The 13,071-nt window shown below is 39.8% G+C and overlaps 2 protein-coding genes across 3 annotated transcripts; one reads left to right on the top strand and one right to left on the bottom strand.

The window, feature by feature from the left end:
* The first annotated feature begins 5,823 nt into the window (after nucleotides 1-5,823).
* Nucleotides 5,824-8,456, top strand: LOC112436590 (uncharacterized). Of its 2 annotated transcripts, XM_076880262.1 has the most exons (5): nucleotides 5,824-6,016; nucleotides 6,351-6,442; nucleotides 6,821-7,015; nucleotides 7,104-7,180; nucleotides 7,437-8,456. In XM_076880262.1, the coding sequence occupies exons 1-5, from the start codon at nucleotides 5,866-5,868 to the stop codon at nucleotides 8,410-8,412; spliced, it is 1,491 nt and encodes a 496-aa protein (XP_076736377.1). In that variant the 5' UTR covers nucleotides 5,824-5,865; the 3' UTR covers nucleotides 8,413-8,456. The 2 variants fall into 2 exon arrangements, with proteins under 2 accessions (XP_076736377.1, XP_024662089.2); XM_024806321.2 differs by lacking the exon at nucleotides 6,351-6,442 and having other exon boundaries at nucleotides 5,881-6,016.
* Nucleotides 8,457-9,037: 581 nt separating this feature from the next.
* Nucleotides 9,038-11,096, bottom strand: LOC112436581 (uncharacterized). The gene is made up of 3 exons (XM_076882138.1): nucleotides 10,501-11,096; nucleotides 10,049-10,184; nucleotides 9,038-9,766 (listed from the first exon to the last, which is right to left on the bottom strand). Exons 1-3 carry the CDS (start codon nucleotides 11,094-11,096, stop codon nucleotides 9,038-9,040), a joined length of 1,461 nt encoding a protein of 486 aa, XP_076738253.1.
* Nucleotides 11,097-13,071: the final 1,975 nt, after the last annotated feature.

Raw genomic sequence — 13,071 nt, 5'->3', positions numbered from 1 at the left:
ACAGACCACCAAGCTCTGACAATGCTGCTGAGCACCAAAGGAATTCATAGGGCGAGAATGAATATCACCCGCTGGTCTGCTGTTATTTACCGCCCAGGTTCTCTGAGTTATACAGCTGACTGTCTATCTCGTCTGCTTCTGCCTGTTTCTTCACATCTCACTTCGGATGCAGATCTTGAAATGGTAGCTCAAATTTCTGCTGCCATGTCGTCACTTCCAGTTGCTGATTTTCACTCTGCCTGTTCAACTTGACCTGAACTGCTTGCTTTGCTCTCATAAATACAAAGTGTTTTGTCTGCCTCAATCAAATCACTTGCATCTTACTACAAAATCCATAATGAACTCTCAACTCTAAGTAATTATGTTCTCAGAGGCTCATTGCACCATGTACAGTGAGACCTACATTGATTTCAGTAGCACATGAAAGTCACCAAAGGATTGTGAACACAAAACAAAGATTAAGAGCTCTCTGCTGGTGCATTGACTGACTACTACTCCAAATGGCCTCAGCTTGCCTTTTCACCTTCTGCTACTACTAATGATGTTGTTCAGCTCCTCTCGTCTGTCTTTAGTCGTCACAGCAACCCAGAGAACATTAATGTAACAGACAAAAGTACACAGTTTACCTCTGAAGCATTTGACTCATTCCTCCATAATACAGGCAACTCTCACAGCAGAACATCTGTCTACTGCCCAGCTGCAAATGGAGCAATTGAATGGTTTCTTCGTGACCTCTGCACCTGCATCCAGACAGCAATCCAGCCGTCACAGCCATGGAAGCAGGCTTCAAGTTTATGGGACAACACTGCATGCAACCACTTCCTTCTCTCCCTATGAACTGATGTATGGCAGAAAGATACTTAACTAGACAGACTCTCTTTGCCTTCTGTCTACTGTAAGAAATATCAGCTGAAGAGGCAACGTTACACTGATGCTAAGCGTCATGAATGGAAGCCTGCTTTTCTACCAGGAGAGAGAGTGAGGATGAGGAAACCACATCACACTGTTAAAGGACCCCAGAATTCCTCCTCCTGTAACAGTAACAAAAACCAAAGGCTTCTTGCTGAGTGATGGAAAGATCTGGAATGGCACTCGTCTTGTATGCTGTCCCTCAGTGACTGTCCCCAAGACTGCCATGTGTCAAGCATGAGCCTCTCTGTCACAAAGACCATATTGTGCCATAATAGTTGTGCTTGCTGTACTTTAGTTTAACAGAATGGATTACCTGCCACCAACGCAATAAGAACTGCATTAAAAACATAAATAGGAACAATTATTTATTTTTCATTTTACATAACATTCTAAATATTTACAGGTTTATTCAGTCTTGCAGTTTGTAATATTCAGATGTTACAACTGTTGTTATGATTTAAGTTCAGTGTTAGGAAAGTTACTTTTAAAATGTATTCCACTACATAATACATGCCTCAAAATGTATTTTGTAACGTATTCAGTTACGTTACTCAATGAGAGTAAAGTATTCTGAATACTTTGGATTACTTAATATATTATCATGCATTTTACAACTACATGAATGTGCTATTGCTGTGTGATTTATTACTATAACTGAAGGTTAATCACCTTACTAACACCAACTAGATTTTTAAAAATTATTATAAATGAGTAACAGTAGGCGGACATCATGTAAGGCTGCACTTTTAGCATATATATTTTCTCATATAGAAAACTATTCCGCGCGTATAAGAAACGGGTCCGCGGCTCTGAACCGTAGTAAAGGGACCTCTGGCTAATACGTCGGGTTCTGTGTTGGACTCTTAGCCGAAAACTAGCTTTATTTGTTGTCTGGGTCGAGTTGTTTGGTAGCGAGAGACAGAGAGAGGTGTTGAAAGGCTGCTCCAATGGAACTTATTGTTTCAGAGGAAAAAACAAACACAGTGTACAGTCGAGTCACTGTACACTTTCCTGTACACTGTATGCCGACACTAACAGCATCTTCAGCTCCACCTGTCTCTCCATTGGCTCCCATCAGGGCTGTTTACTGAGCCCCTCTGCTGTTCACGCTGCTGACACATGACTGCAGCGCTACATCTTACTCTAATCGCATGATTAAGAACGCAAATGATCGCCCATAAAAACAAAAACGAGCAAACAGCAGTAGCAGACGTCCTGACTGGGTTCTACGTTAGCATAGATCCCTCCAGAGTTTTGTGCACACGGTTTAGGTAAAAATGAAAAAGGTTGAGGTTTTACATTTAGTTCAGTATTACCTGTTGCCTGTGTCCTTGTCTTTTGGGAAAATACTTTACACAAGTAATGGCTCAAAGAGGATTCCTTTTTTTTTTTACTGTGCTGCAATTGTTTACTGGATTATTTGTGCCATTAATTAGTGTCAACTAATTTTTATTCAATCTCCACACAGGATATGCTTGTGAAGATGGAATATGGGGGAGAGCAGAAGTGCGTTGAAGTTCCACAAAGGGATGAATGAAGGACATGCATATTGTATTGAAGAAATAAGTGTTGAGAATGCTGTTATTTGCATTTACCATGTCAGACCTTTTGATAAACACAATTCTAATGAAAGTGAGAACATGTACACTGTTACATCTTTCAGAAAATGTTTTGAAATTGTGGTGCACAGTTCAGAATAAATGTTTTTCAAAAACCATTGCATCTTTTTAGTAAATGTTTATTTCCAAAAGAAATTTCTAGAAGGTCAGAACAGTAAAAATTCCCGCTTTTTAGAATGAATTAGAAGATAACTCTTAGGTAGTTAAACTAAAATACTCTTTGAGAGTTAATATATAAACTCTTAACACCAAGTGTTAAATTATCAACTCCAGACAGATTTGGTGTTTAACACTAAATCAGAGTTAACGTACCAACTCTCCAAAAAGAGTTAAATTAACACTCTCTGGTGTGGACCCATATAGACACTTTAATAGTGTTGAAATCAAATCCGACAGTGTTAATTTGGACATGCTGGATTTGCTGTGTACTGTCATATTCCCATATATCATTGTGATGTTGTTTATTCTATTACTCTTGTTCTCTTCTGCTTGTTTTCTTTTTTCTTTCTCAGCAGGTGATCCAGGTGATCGATATGCTTTTTTTTTTTTCTGCCCATTCTGTTGGTTTTTGTCTTTTGCCCTTCTCCCCCGTCCCTCTTCTCAGCTGTTTCTCTTTCCCTCTTTCTTTCTCCCCTTCTTTCCCCCAGTCAAGTCTGTCCCGTATTCAGCAAGTGAAAATAAAATAAACAATAAAAGGTGAATCAAATGGACCATTATGGCAAGGCTGGGATGGTCAATTTGGTAAAGTAAATCCGTTGGGCATCTTTCTTCGCCTTTAGACAATAATTCTGATGGCAAAAGAGCCAAACGGGACAGGCAAAAAAAAAAAAAAAAAAAAGATGATTCAATGCAGAGAGGTCTATTAACACATAGTGAGTGAGAAAGGTGACTGGAAAGGAAAAACACAATGCATCATGGGAATCCCCCGGCAGCCTACATCTATTGCAGCATAACTAAGGGAGGATTCAGGGTCACCTGGTCCAGCCCTAACTATATGCTTTAGCAAAAAGGAAAGTTTTAAGCCTAATCTTAAAAGTAGAGATAGTGTCTGTCTCCTGAATCCAAACTGGAAGCTGGTTCCACAGAAGAGGGGCCTGAAAACTGAGGGCTCTGCCTCCCATTCTACTTTTAAATACTCTAGGAACAACAAGTAGGCCTGCAGAGCGAGAGCGAAGTGCTCTAATAGGGTGATATGGTACTACAAGGTCATTGAGATAAGATGGGGCCTGATTATTTAAGAGAAGAGCTACTTTACTTCACTGCTTAGAAAGAAATGGACAAATAATTTTCTACTCACTGCCAAATACTCTATTGTTGTAAAACAACACTTTTAACTTCAAGGAAATGTTGTTGTGGACATGGTTTCAGAAAACGAACACAAGTGTCACATGAGACACTTATTTAGTATGTGGCCAGCCTGTATGAGCTGTGAATTTTCTTGTGAAAATAAAAGGAACTCCTATTCTTGGAAGAGACCTGATGGAAGCGCTGATTGTCAGCATTGCAGGGAACACTTTTCTACCCCCATGTACTGTTCCTACTATCAACATTTTATAATAGTATTAACATTTCTTATATTCTTACATTTATATTTTATACCTTTAGACTTATTTTTATTGATTAATTTATAGTGTACAGTCTTGTGACAAGTAAATGCACCAGGCTATTCTGTTGTCTGTTAGAAAGAGAGCTAATAAATAAAAGTTGTATTATGTAAATATAAGGGAGCTGATGTAGCATGGTGTTAACAACATTAAGTGTTCTGTCCACGTTTACCTCTGTTTTCTGAGTGATGCTTTCACTGACCTTTGATACCAGTATAGGTAATATGTCTGTCAGCTTCTGAATGATTTCATCATTTTCAGATCTGATCATCTGTCAGAGAGAAAGACAGACAGATGTTGATGATTCAGCACTTTGTTGATAAAAGTGACAAAATGATTGAAGCTTCACACTGTGTGCAACATGTTTTCAACCATTGTGTCCTCTTACTCAATCTGACTGGTGTTCATTTTAATAACTAAGACTGTATAGACTAACATATATAAAGGATGTAAATTATTTCAATTACAGTCACAGAGACATAAAAACTAAAGTCACTTAATTTCTTGCACATTTTATTTAAATACAACTACTGAGGATTAGTGCTACTCTGTTCCAGCGTATCACCTTCAACCATACAAACACACACACACACACACACACACACACACACACACACACACACACACACACACACACACACACAAATTAGTGTCTGTAAGTCTTATAGCACATTTACTATTGCTGTCAGTTTAAGGTTTGTATAATAATAATGAACTTAAACACAATCACAGCTTTTACATGGATTCTGTATCTTTACTGAAATTAATGTGCAATATTCTCACTCTTGTCTTTGTCTCTTCACACACAGTTAATCACATCAAACTTAACAATAAACAGAAGTTTTAAATCTCACTATTTAATATGAAATAAGTTCAAATTTCAACAACACAAAATGCTGCCAGTTTAAAAAAACATAAATGAACATTAGACCAAATAAATACTCTGCTGTGGTAGATTCCAACATATTAAACTTATTTGAGGACAGACTTTTTTTCTTTGCTGTGGAGCATTTTTTACAATGTGTCATCCCATTTTTCCCTCATCCTCAACATCTCCTTAAAGTGAAGGTTACTATGTTCATTTGCTGAGTTTTAGAACTTTAGATTCAAATGAATTTATTTATATACTACAGTCTGATGGTGAATAAATACTTGTGTTCACAATTATACTATTCATAAGTTGAATCAGCAATTTCTCAATGTTAATGGAAAGACAAACCTCTGGATTTTTGTTCTCCAAATGCTTCTTCAGGTCCTCCGCTGCTACTTTCACCTCCTGGAGCTGTTTGATGAATTCAGTATTCTTCTCTAACTGCAGTTAAAATTTTACATAAAGAAAGAGCAGAAGGAAGAAATGTTCATGTTTAAGACACAATAATGAAATCACAACCTGAGTCAAGTTAAGGCTGTAAATAAAAGCTGCATTATGTAAACGTAATATAATGATACATAAAAACTAATACATGAATAATTATTTGTAAATAAATGGAGACCCTGGACAGCTCAGTAGTCTATCGCAGGGCTAACACACAGACAAACAACCATTCACAGCTATGGGTTTTTGATTTTATAATCATCTATTAACCTTGTAGCTGAAATGCTTGTGTGGGTTGCCGTGACAACAGAAGAAGCCAGCATCATAGATCATCATCATTTTCCAATGGACTACTTGCACTAACACTTCCGCGTTCTATGTAGTCCTGCTCCAGTGCTTCCGGTGCGGTTAAACCATGGCGACGTTCTACACTCGATGCCTACAAGAGCTCCCAAAATTGAACATCACCGATGTTCATCGGATTTGCAGAGTGACGACTACCCCCGCCAGCAAATTAGATAAAGGATTTAAGTTATATGCTGCATCTTATATACACAACTACGAAGGTAAGAAAACGTAAATTAACCGACAAAGAAACGCTAGCTAACGTCAAATGCAAACACTACGTTACTCCGCTATGTCCTTCATTTGATGTCAGTTCTCTACATTACATGTTTTCTTAAACGGTGTTTTATGTCGTCCTAAACTATAGTTGAGGTTTTCTTAACTAATGTCACTTTTGTTGTTAGACACTGTTATATTAGCGTTAGGTAGTTGGCTAACTATGGAGGTAGTTAACTACCTAATGCTACTCTTGCTAAGTGTAAAATATATATGTTTAAGACATGCTGAAATGAGTAATACAGAAATAATGCTAATGGTACTTGTATCTTTATTCAGTGTCCAATAAAGACAGGTTGTCAGGGGAGGTCGGTGTGAGAGCCCTGTGCTACAGGTCGATGAGGAAGAGTGAGGCACCACACAGACTAAGTGTAGGCAGGAAGCTGTGTAAAGTTGTTAATCCCCGTTCTGTGGGGTTCAGTTCATTTAAGCATTAGTTAAGTTCATTCCTAAAGGCCCATCAACTTGAATGTTTTCCTTGTCTCCCTGCTTTATCACTCCTAATTTGACTAGTCAGATAGTTAAATCAACGTGTGTTTGGGTGATCAGAAACATTTGACAACAAGTTAATACTGCAAATATACACAATCTAAGTTATTACAGTTATCAAGCATGGTTAAGTTGTTTTAATAGGGAGAGAAGGAAACACTAAGCATTCAGGAGGGTACGTAACCACAACACTGAACTATGTTCCTGTTCAGCTCTTCCATGAAGATGTTACATTTTTAATTTTCGTTCTTTCTTCTTAGATTAAGCTTCTGGATTCATCGCCGGTGATACTGACACATAGCCAGTGCTCCTGTGTGGCAGGCGCTGTTATGTGCAATCACACAGTGGCACTGCTCTTCCAAACAGCACACTACTCACAACTCAGAGTGCCGGTTGTCCCCCCTGTGCATAGCTGCACGGAATCTGAACAGCAATGGCACAAGCCACGGACAGTGGTAATTTAAATGAGGTTAAAGTTTTTGAATTAGTCCATGTTTACATATGAACAGCAACACCATCCATAGTAAATGTGTCTTCTGTTAGGGTGTGAGGCCAGGACCCATCAACTCCATGATCTTCACTAAGCCGGTACCAAATAGGATGGCCCAGACTGGAGTACGGTAATTACATTTGTAAAATTTGGTTTCATGTGTTACAAATGTATGTTGCTATTTTTTTCATACATACATGTGTCAGAATAGGTATTAATTTACATACAACATTACACTTTCTGAAGACGGCTAACTCAGTCATGTACATATACATCCCAGTCTCTAACTTATGCACCACTGTTTTACACATTTTAGTTTTTAGTTTAGTTGTTGTTCAGTATAATAACCTTCTCCCTTACATTATTGTCATTGATGTTTTCTTTAGGAGTGGCTTCTACAGAGGCATGGTGGGTCCGTTACCAGATCCCTGCTTGTTCAGAATAACGGAGGCATATGCAAAATTTAATATTGAGGACAGGCCACTTGTGACCACAATGAACATGAGACCTGACAAGCCCCTTGTGGAAAGTGCCTTTGGGCTGGTGCAGGAGGGCAGTGTTCTGTCATATCAGCAGCCGGTTTTGACAACCCGGTACATCACACTACACCGCGATGCACCACCAACACCGCACTTGCCTCTGGAGGGGTATGACATCTTGCCATCAGATTGTGTGTTTGTGTGCTCAGAAGAAGAGCTTCTGCATCTGAAAAGCTTGTCTGTAACTCTGGAAATGGCTCACAAAATAGAGGAAGCTACACGTGAGCAAAGCTCTTCGTCTGAGTGGCATCAGCTCCGCAGGCCCAGAGTGACTGCCTCTAGGTTTCGGGAGGTGTGTCACGTCAGAGGCCAGAGCTCGGCCGAGTCACTAGCAGAGCGTATATTGAAGGGAACAAGGCAGACAGCAGACATGAGGAGAGGAACTGAGATGGAGCCTGCAATAGCAGCAGAGTATAGTAGGCTAATGAATGTTAACTACTCACCCTGTGGTCTGGTCATTCACCCCATTGCCCCCTGGCTTGCTGCATCTCCTGATGGTGTTGTTTTTGACCCCAATGAATACCCCCAGTTTGGCTTCGTCGAATTCAAATGTCCCAATGTACAAAACTTTATTGACTGCAAATATGTGCAGATGGAATGTGGTACCCCTAAACTAAAAAAGAGCCACGCATATTACTGGCAAGTGCAAGGACAACTGCTCATCAGTGGGATGCAGTGGTGTGACTTTGTTGTGTGGGCACAAGAGGACTACCTAGTGCAAAGAATATACATGGATACAGATGTGCACAATGCAATCAGAGAAAAGGCAGACTATTTCTTTTTTTACATATATATGCCAAGATACCTGTGTTTGAAAAAATGAACAGTGAAAACAGCAAAAAGAAAAACAGATCCTTCAGGCTGGCTGGAACAAAATAACTGATGTTTTATTTTCAATATATTTCATGAATTCTTTTGTTGTTACATGTTACTTTTATGTGACATCAATAAACAGTTATTTAAGCAATGGCATCAATTTAATTTTTAAAAACACACATTAAAACGTTGAATTTGTGCAGAACTTATTTACATGGTAAGTATTTAAAACTCCATGCCTAGCATACTGATATACATTTAGACAATAACTGAACTGTAGAAAATGACAAATGGTATTTTTGATGTTACAAAAGTTCAATGTCACTTATGGTTTTAAAACGATTTAGTGATTTACTTTATAATTTTGATAAATAGTTTTGTTGAATCTGAATAGTAATAATAGTAGTATAATTAAACAGTATTATTAACATTAAACATTTGCAATGAATTTGAATTATCAATAACTGAAACTCAACTATCGGCACTCAAGTACCAGTTCTGTAATCAAGTATTGTCAGCTGAGAAGGAAGAAATTCAACTGTAGTGGCCTCAGCTGCAGGTCATTTTCCATAAGTTACTTGTACTGGTGTCTTAGGAAAAATCCATCTTGTCTCACTTAACCCATTTTTTAACTAATGCTGTGTTCTGGTAATTTGACAGCATGCCACTGCAAACAGTTGGTTGATATTATAAACATGTGACATGGTAATGATGCTATCAAAAAGTTTGTTCTGTTTGATCCTCCTAATGACTCGCTCCACATGTACCCTGAGTCTGGCTATGGCCTGCGTCTCCTTAACCTGGTATGCTGGCATCTGCTTCTGCTTAGATAGAAAAGGTGGGCAGTACACTTTGCATTTACAACAATCAGTGATTAGGAAGCCCTTATCTACCATCACTGCCATGTCTTCAGTCAACTTCTCAGCAATGCCTGATTGTTTGAATAGTTCCTTGTCACTAACCGAACCAGCATACAGATTAGAGATGAATGTCACTGGACCATGTGGAGCTATGCCAACCAGGGCTTTCATCGTACAGTGGGATTTGTACGAAGAGTACATTTCACTTTGGAGAAGTGGTGAGGATGGTGTCTGACACCTCAGCTCTGTACAGTCAAGGATCATCTGGGTGTCTGAGAAATCTTTGAATTCCTCAGGGAGGTAAGCTTGCACTTCTTCACGTGTAAGCCAGATGCACTGAGACCCCAGTGCAGTGGCAAGAAAATTTGTCCATGTTGCAATAATGCGGCTCACTGTGGACTGGTGTATGTTAAATCGGTGTGCCAGGTCCCTCTCCTTCAAACCAACTGACAGGAAAACCAGGAAAAGAAAAAACTCATCAATTGGCTGTAGCAGCTGCCTCTGGAAGGTGAAAACAAAAGGGAAAATGTTACTCCTTAAGCTATGAACTAGTAAAATTATTCTTTTCTTGGCTAAATGTTTTGTAATGGTTAGGCATACCATACTGTACCATGGGGTAAACAATGAGGTGCTGTAGTGCACAGGTGTATGTATGTAAAGGATACTGAGTCTAGCATACATACACCTGTGTATGTATGCTACTGTACATAAAGTAATGTTATTGTACATAAATACAATAACATTACACCTCTAGTTCTAACTACCAACAAACCCATAACCTACTGTTGATGTGCGTGCAGGTGTCAACACTTCTTCGTTCCGATTGGCAGCTGACTTGGCTCTTGAAACCCGGATCATTTTATAGATGCAAGGCTCAATCAAAACCCAGAATGCCATCAAATGATCATAGCTTGGAAATCTATTCACGAGAGAGACAAACATCGTGTCAATCATTAATTAACATTACACACTGACATAAAAATAATGTGAACTGTGACAAATATGCTAATGGTATGCTGTATAATATAGTCTGATTAAGAGTATTTGGTGTTGTATTTTACCTGTAGCATTAGGATATCGTTTAAATACTAAAGCATCTACATAAAACATACAATCAGCAGAGAAAAAGTACATTTCTATTTTGTTTTCATTAAGACTGGAAAAACTTTCTAAATTTAACTGATGGTGACCTTGGTATATTTTAAACAGTTAGCTTGAATAGAACTTAGATGTACCTGGTGTAGAATCGGATGTCACTGTCGGAGCCAGCAAAACGCTGTAACCCAAATTCTCGCTGGACACGTAACTCCTGTATTTCCTTCCTCAGAGTCTCCACGTCTTCGGACAGGTCTTCTGCAGCTGATGCAGATATGTCCAATGCAGATGGCTCAGGGACTGAGCAGTAGTCATGATCTCTTGTAAGACTGTGCTCTTCTTGATCGTCAGGAGGAACTAGTTCAGGGCGTCGCTCCGTTCTCTCCCAAACACTACGCCGCGGTGGTTCAACTTTATAGCCATTCCACTCAAAAAGTGTTGGTACAGCACCTTTAATAAGCCTCCTTCGACCATCGAGGGTTGTTGGCTCTATGAGTTGATCACTGGCAAAGTGTCTGCAGCAGACCCTGGTGTGAGAGGTAATCGTGAAATGATCCCGGCGTATATTTACCAGCCATTGTCTTCTCAAGTCGGAATGGGTCGGAAAGGCATGAAAACTTAGTATGCCGTTAAATTTGGCTGAAGCTGAACAAAGTGGGACACAGCAATGCTCGGAGTATTTCTTCTCCTGTTTTTGAAAATGTTCTGTTTTAAATACATTCCTTTTTATACTCATTCTGAAGCGACATTAGCATAGCTACCGATAGATAAGCAAACGTACCGGAAACGCACAAGCGGTACTATTTGGAAACGGAAATACGTCACATGCCCTAGTGCAAGTAGTCTATTGTTTTCCTTTATTTAACATTTATGTTTGTGTACACCTACAGTGGAAAAAGATAATGTTTTGTTTATGTTAAAATGATTGGAGTAGTCCCCTCTTCAGTGAGTCACAGGAACTGGAAGTTGTGAGCGGGAGAGACAAGACAGAACAATAACACAGCAGATTTTTAGGGCTCTTTAACTTTTAACTCTTCTGCATTTAACCCATTCACCCAGTGAAGCAGTGGGGAGCCACCAATGCAGCGCCTGAGGAGCAGTGTGTAGGGACGGTACCTTGCTCAGGGGTACCTCAGGGTAGCCGTTCAGTGGAGCCGAACCCCCGACCTTCCAATCATGGGGCCACCAATCTACCTACTGAGCTATCCCTGCCTTTGTGCTGCCCCATGTGAATACAGCAGCATTTAGATCAAAAATAAATGCACAAACTCTAACGGTGTGTTCACAGTGAATGCGTTAGACGCGAAAAGAGCGTCAGGTTTACATGAAAAGTCAATGGAGAAGCGATGACACGCGACTGGGGTCCCGCGAAAACTCAGAAGCAGATTTCGTAAAAACGCGTCAAAGCAGCTTGTCAAGGCGCATTTGACACACAAATAAAAATATGGATATGTCAGTTTTTGTGTTGCATTTTGTGCATTTGCGCGTATCACGTCTACCGCTCGAGTAGGAAAAATCTGAATACAATCAGGAGCCTGGTGACGTGGCTGTGACCTAGGTCAAAGAGGCAGATCCAGCCAAAGCCTTTCATTCTTCAATGGAGGAAAGACTAAACAACGCCGTAGCAAACCACCCGGAGCTGTACGACACCAGCTGCTTTCTATACCGAGACAGGAATATAAAGGACCGAGCTTGGAGGAAGATATGTGAAGAGATCGGGCAACCTGGTAAGTTCATTCATGTCTCTTAAGTTTTCACTGACCCGGGGAAGCCGCACAAAAGCTAGCAAGCCACCGCTATTTTCCCACTGATGTACAGATACCGTTCTGCTTTTATGCATGTTGTCATATAGGAATATATATTGTTTATTAATAAACAGCACACAGTGGTCCAGTTCACCCGTCACTGCTTCGCTTTTTCGCTGCTTTTTTATTGCACAGTACAGCATTGCATTCTGCAGCCTAATTGACAAATCTCCTCCGTGCTGTATCTCCTGCGCTTGCCACATTTATTACGTTTGGTTTTGATAACCATCACGTCCAATAGAAAAAACAGCACAAAAACACCCATAACTATGACCTTCATTCGGAAATAGACACCTGCACCGCGAGGGAAAAAGGCGCACAAAAGTGGTGCGCAGACGAAGATGAAACGCAGCATAATAATACTTTAACGTTTTGCAATCTACAAAGGTTTGCACTTTGAGAATCAACTTGTGAGAACTGTGACCAATGTTCATGTGTGTGGGGAAAAAAAAGTGTATAAAGTGCGTGGCGAGGGGCTAGCAGAACCCCTGCTGCAATAAATGAGGGACCACTGTATATACTTTCTGTCACAGTCCTGAGTCTGTGGACTCAGTGTTTTTCTGTTTGTATTAGTTATCTTTGATTTCATGATGTGTTTTGATTCTCTTGGGTTTGATTTCTGTTGCTAGTATTCCTAACTCCCTAGGTCCTTGGCATTTCTTGTGTTCTCCTTCTTAGGTCGTGGTTCTGTGTTACTTCTGTTAGTATACAGTCATCTCTGTCAGTGTGTCTCTTGTTCTGTCACTGTATCCCCTAGTTTAGTCCACGTCTGTTCAGTTTCTTGTTTTACTTTGAAAGTCTGTGTACTATGTCAATGTGTTGAGTTTTGCCTCCCCTTGTCTTGTCATGTCTGATAAGTCCCAGCTGTGCTCTCCTCCTGTTTCACATTCCCTAATCACCTCAGTA

This window comes from Maylandia zebra, linkage group LG3, assembly GCF_041146795.1.
Source record: "Maylandia zebra isolate NMK-2024a linkage group LG3, Mzebra_GT3a, whole genome shotgun sequence".
In the NCBI taxonomy this organism is placed as follows: Eukaryota; Metazoa; Chordata; class Actinopteri; order Cichliformes; family Cichlidae; genus Maylandia; species Maylandia zebra.
Note: the sequence above shows the minus strand (reverse complement) of the source record. Positions and strands in the feature narration are given on the sequence as shown.

Excerpts from the sequence above, each read along its gene's own strand:
- LOC112436590 (XM_076880262.1), top strand. The coding sequence starts at position 5,866 with ATGGCGACGTTCTACACTCGATGCCTACAAGAGCTCCCAAAATTGAAC. Across the intron at positions 6,443-6,820 it reads AGGCACCACACAGACTAAGT|ATTAAGCTTCTGGATTCATC; the intron begins GTAGGCAGGAAG and ends CTTTCTTCTTAG. Across the intron at positions 7,016-7,103 it reads GGCACAAGCCACGGACAGTG|GGTGTGAGGCCAGGACCCAT; the intron begins GTAATTTAAATG and ends GTCTTCTGTTAG.
- LOC112436581 (XM_076882138.1), bottom strand. The coding sequence starts at position 11,096 with ATGAGTATAAAAAGGAATGTATTTAAAACAGAACATTTTCAAAAACAG. Across the intron at positions 10,185-10,500 it reads GACATCCGATTCTACACCAG|ATTTCCAAGCTATGATCATT; the intron begins GTACATCTAAGT and ends TCTCGTGAATAG. Across the intron at positions 9,767-10,048 it reads CACCTGCACGCACATCAACA|AGGCAGCTGCTACAGCCAAT; the intron begins GTAGGTTATGGG and ends TTCACCTTCCAG.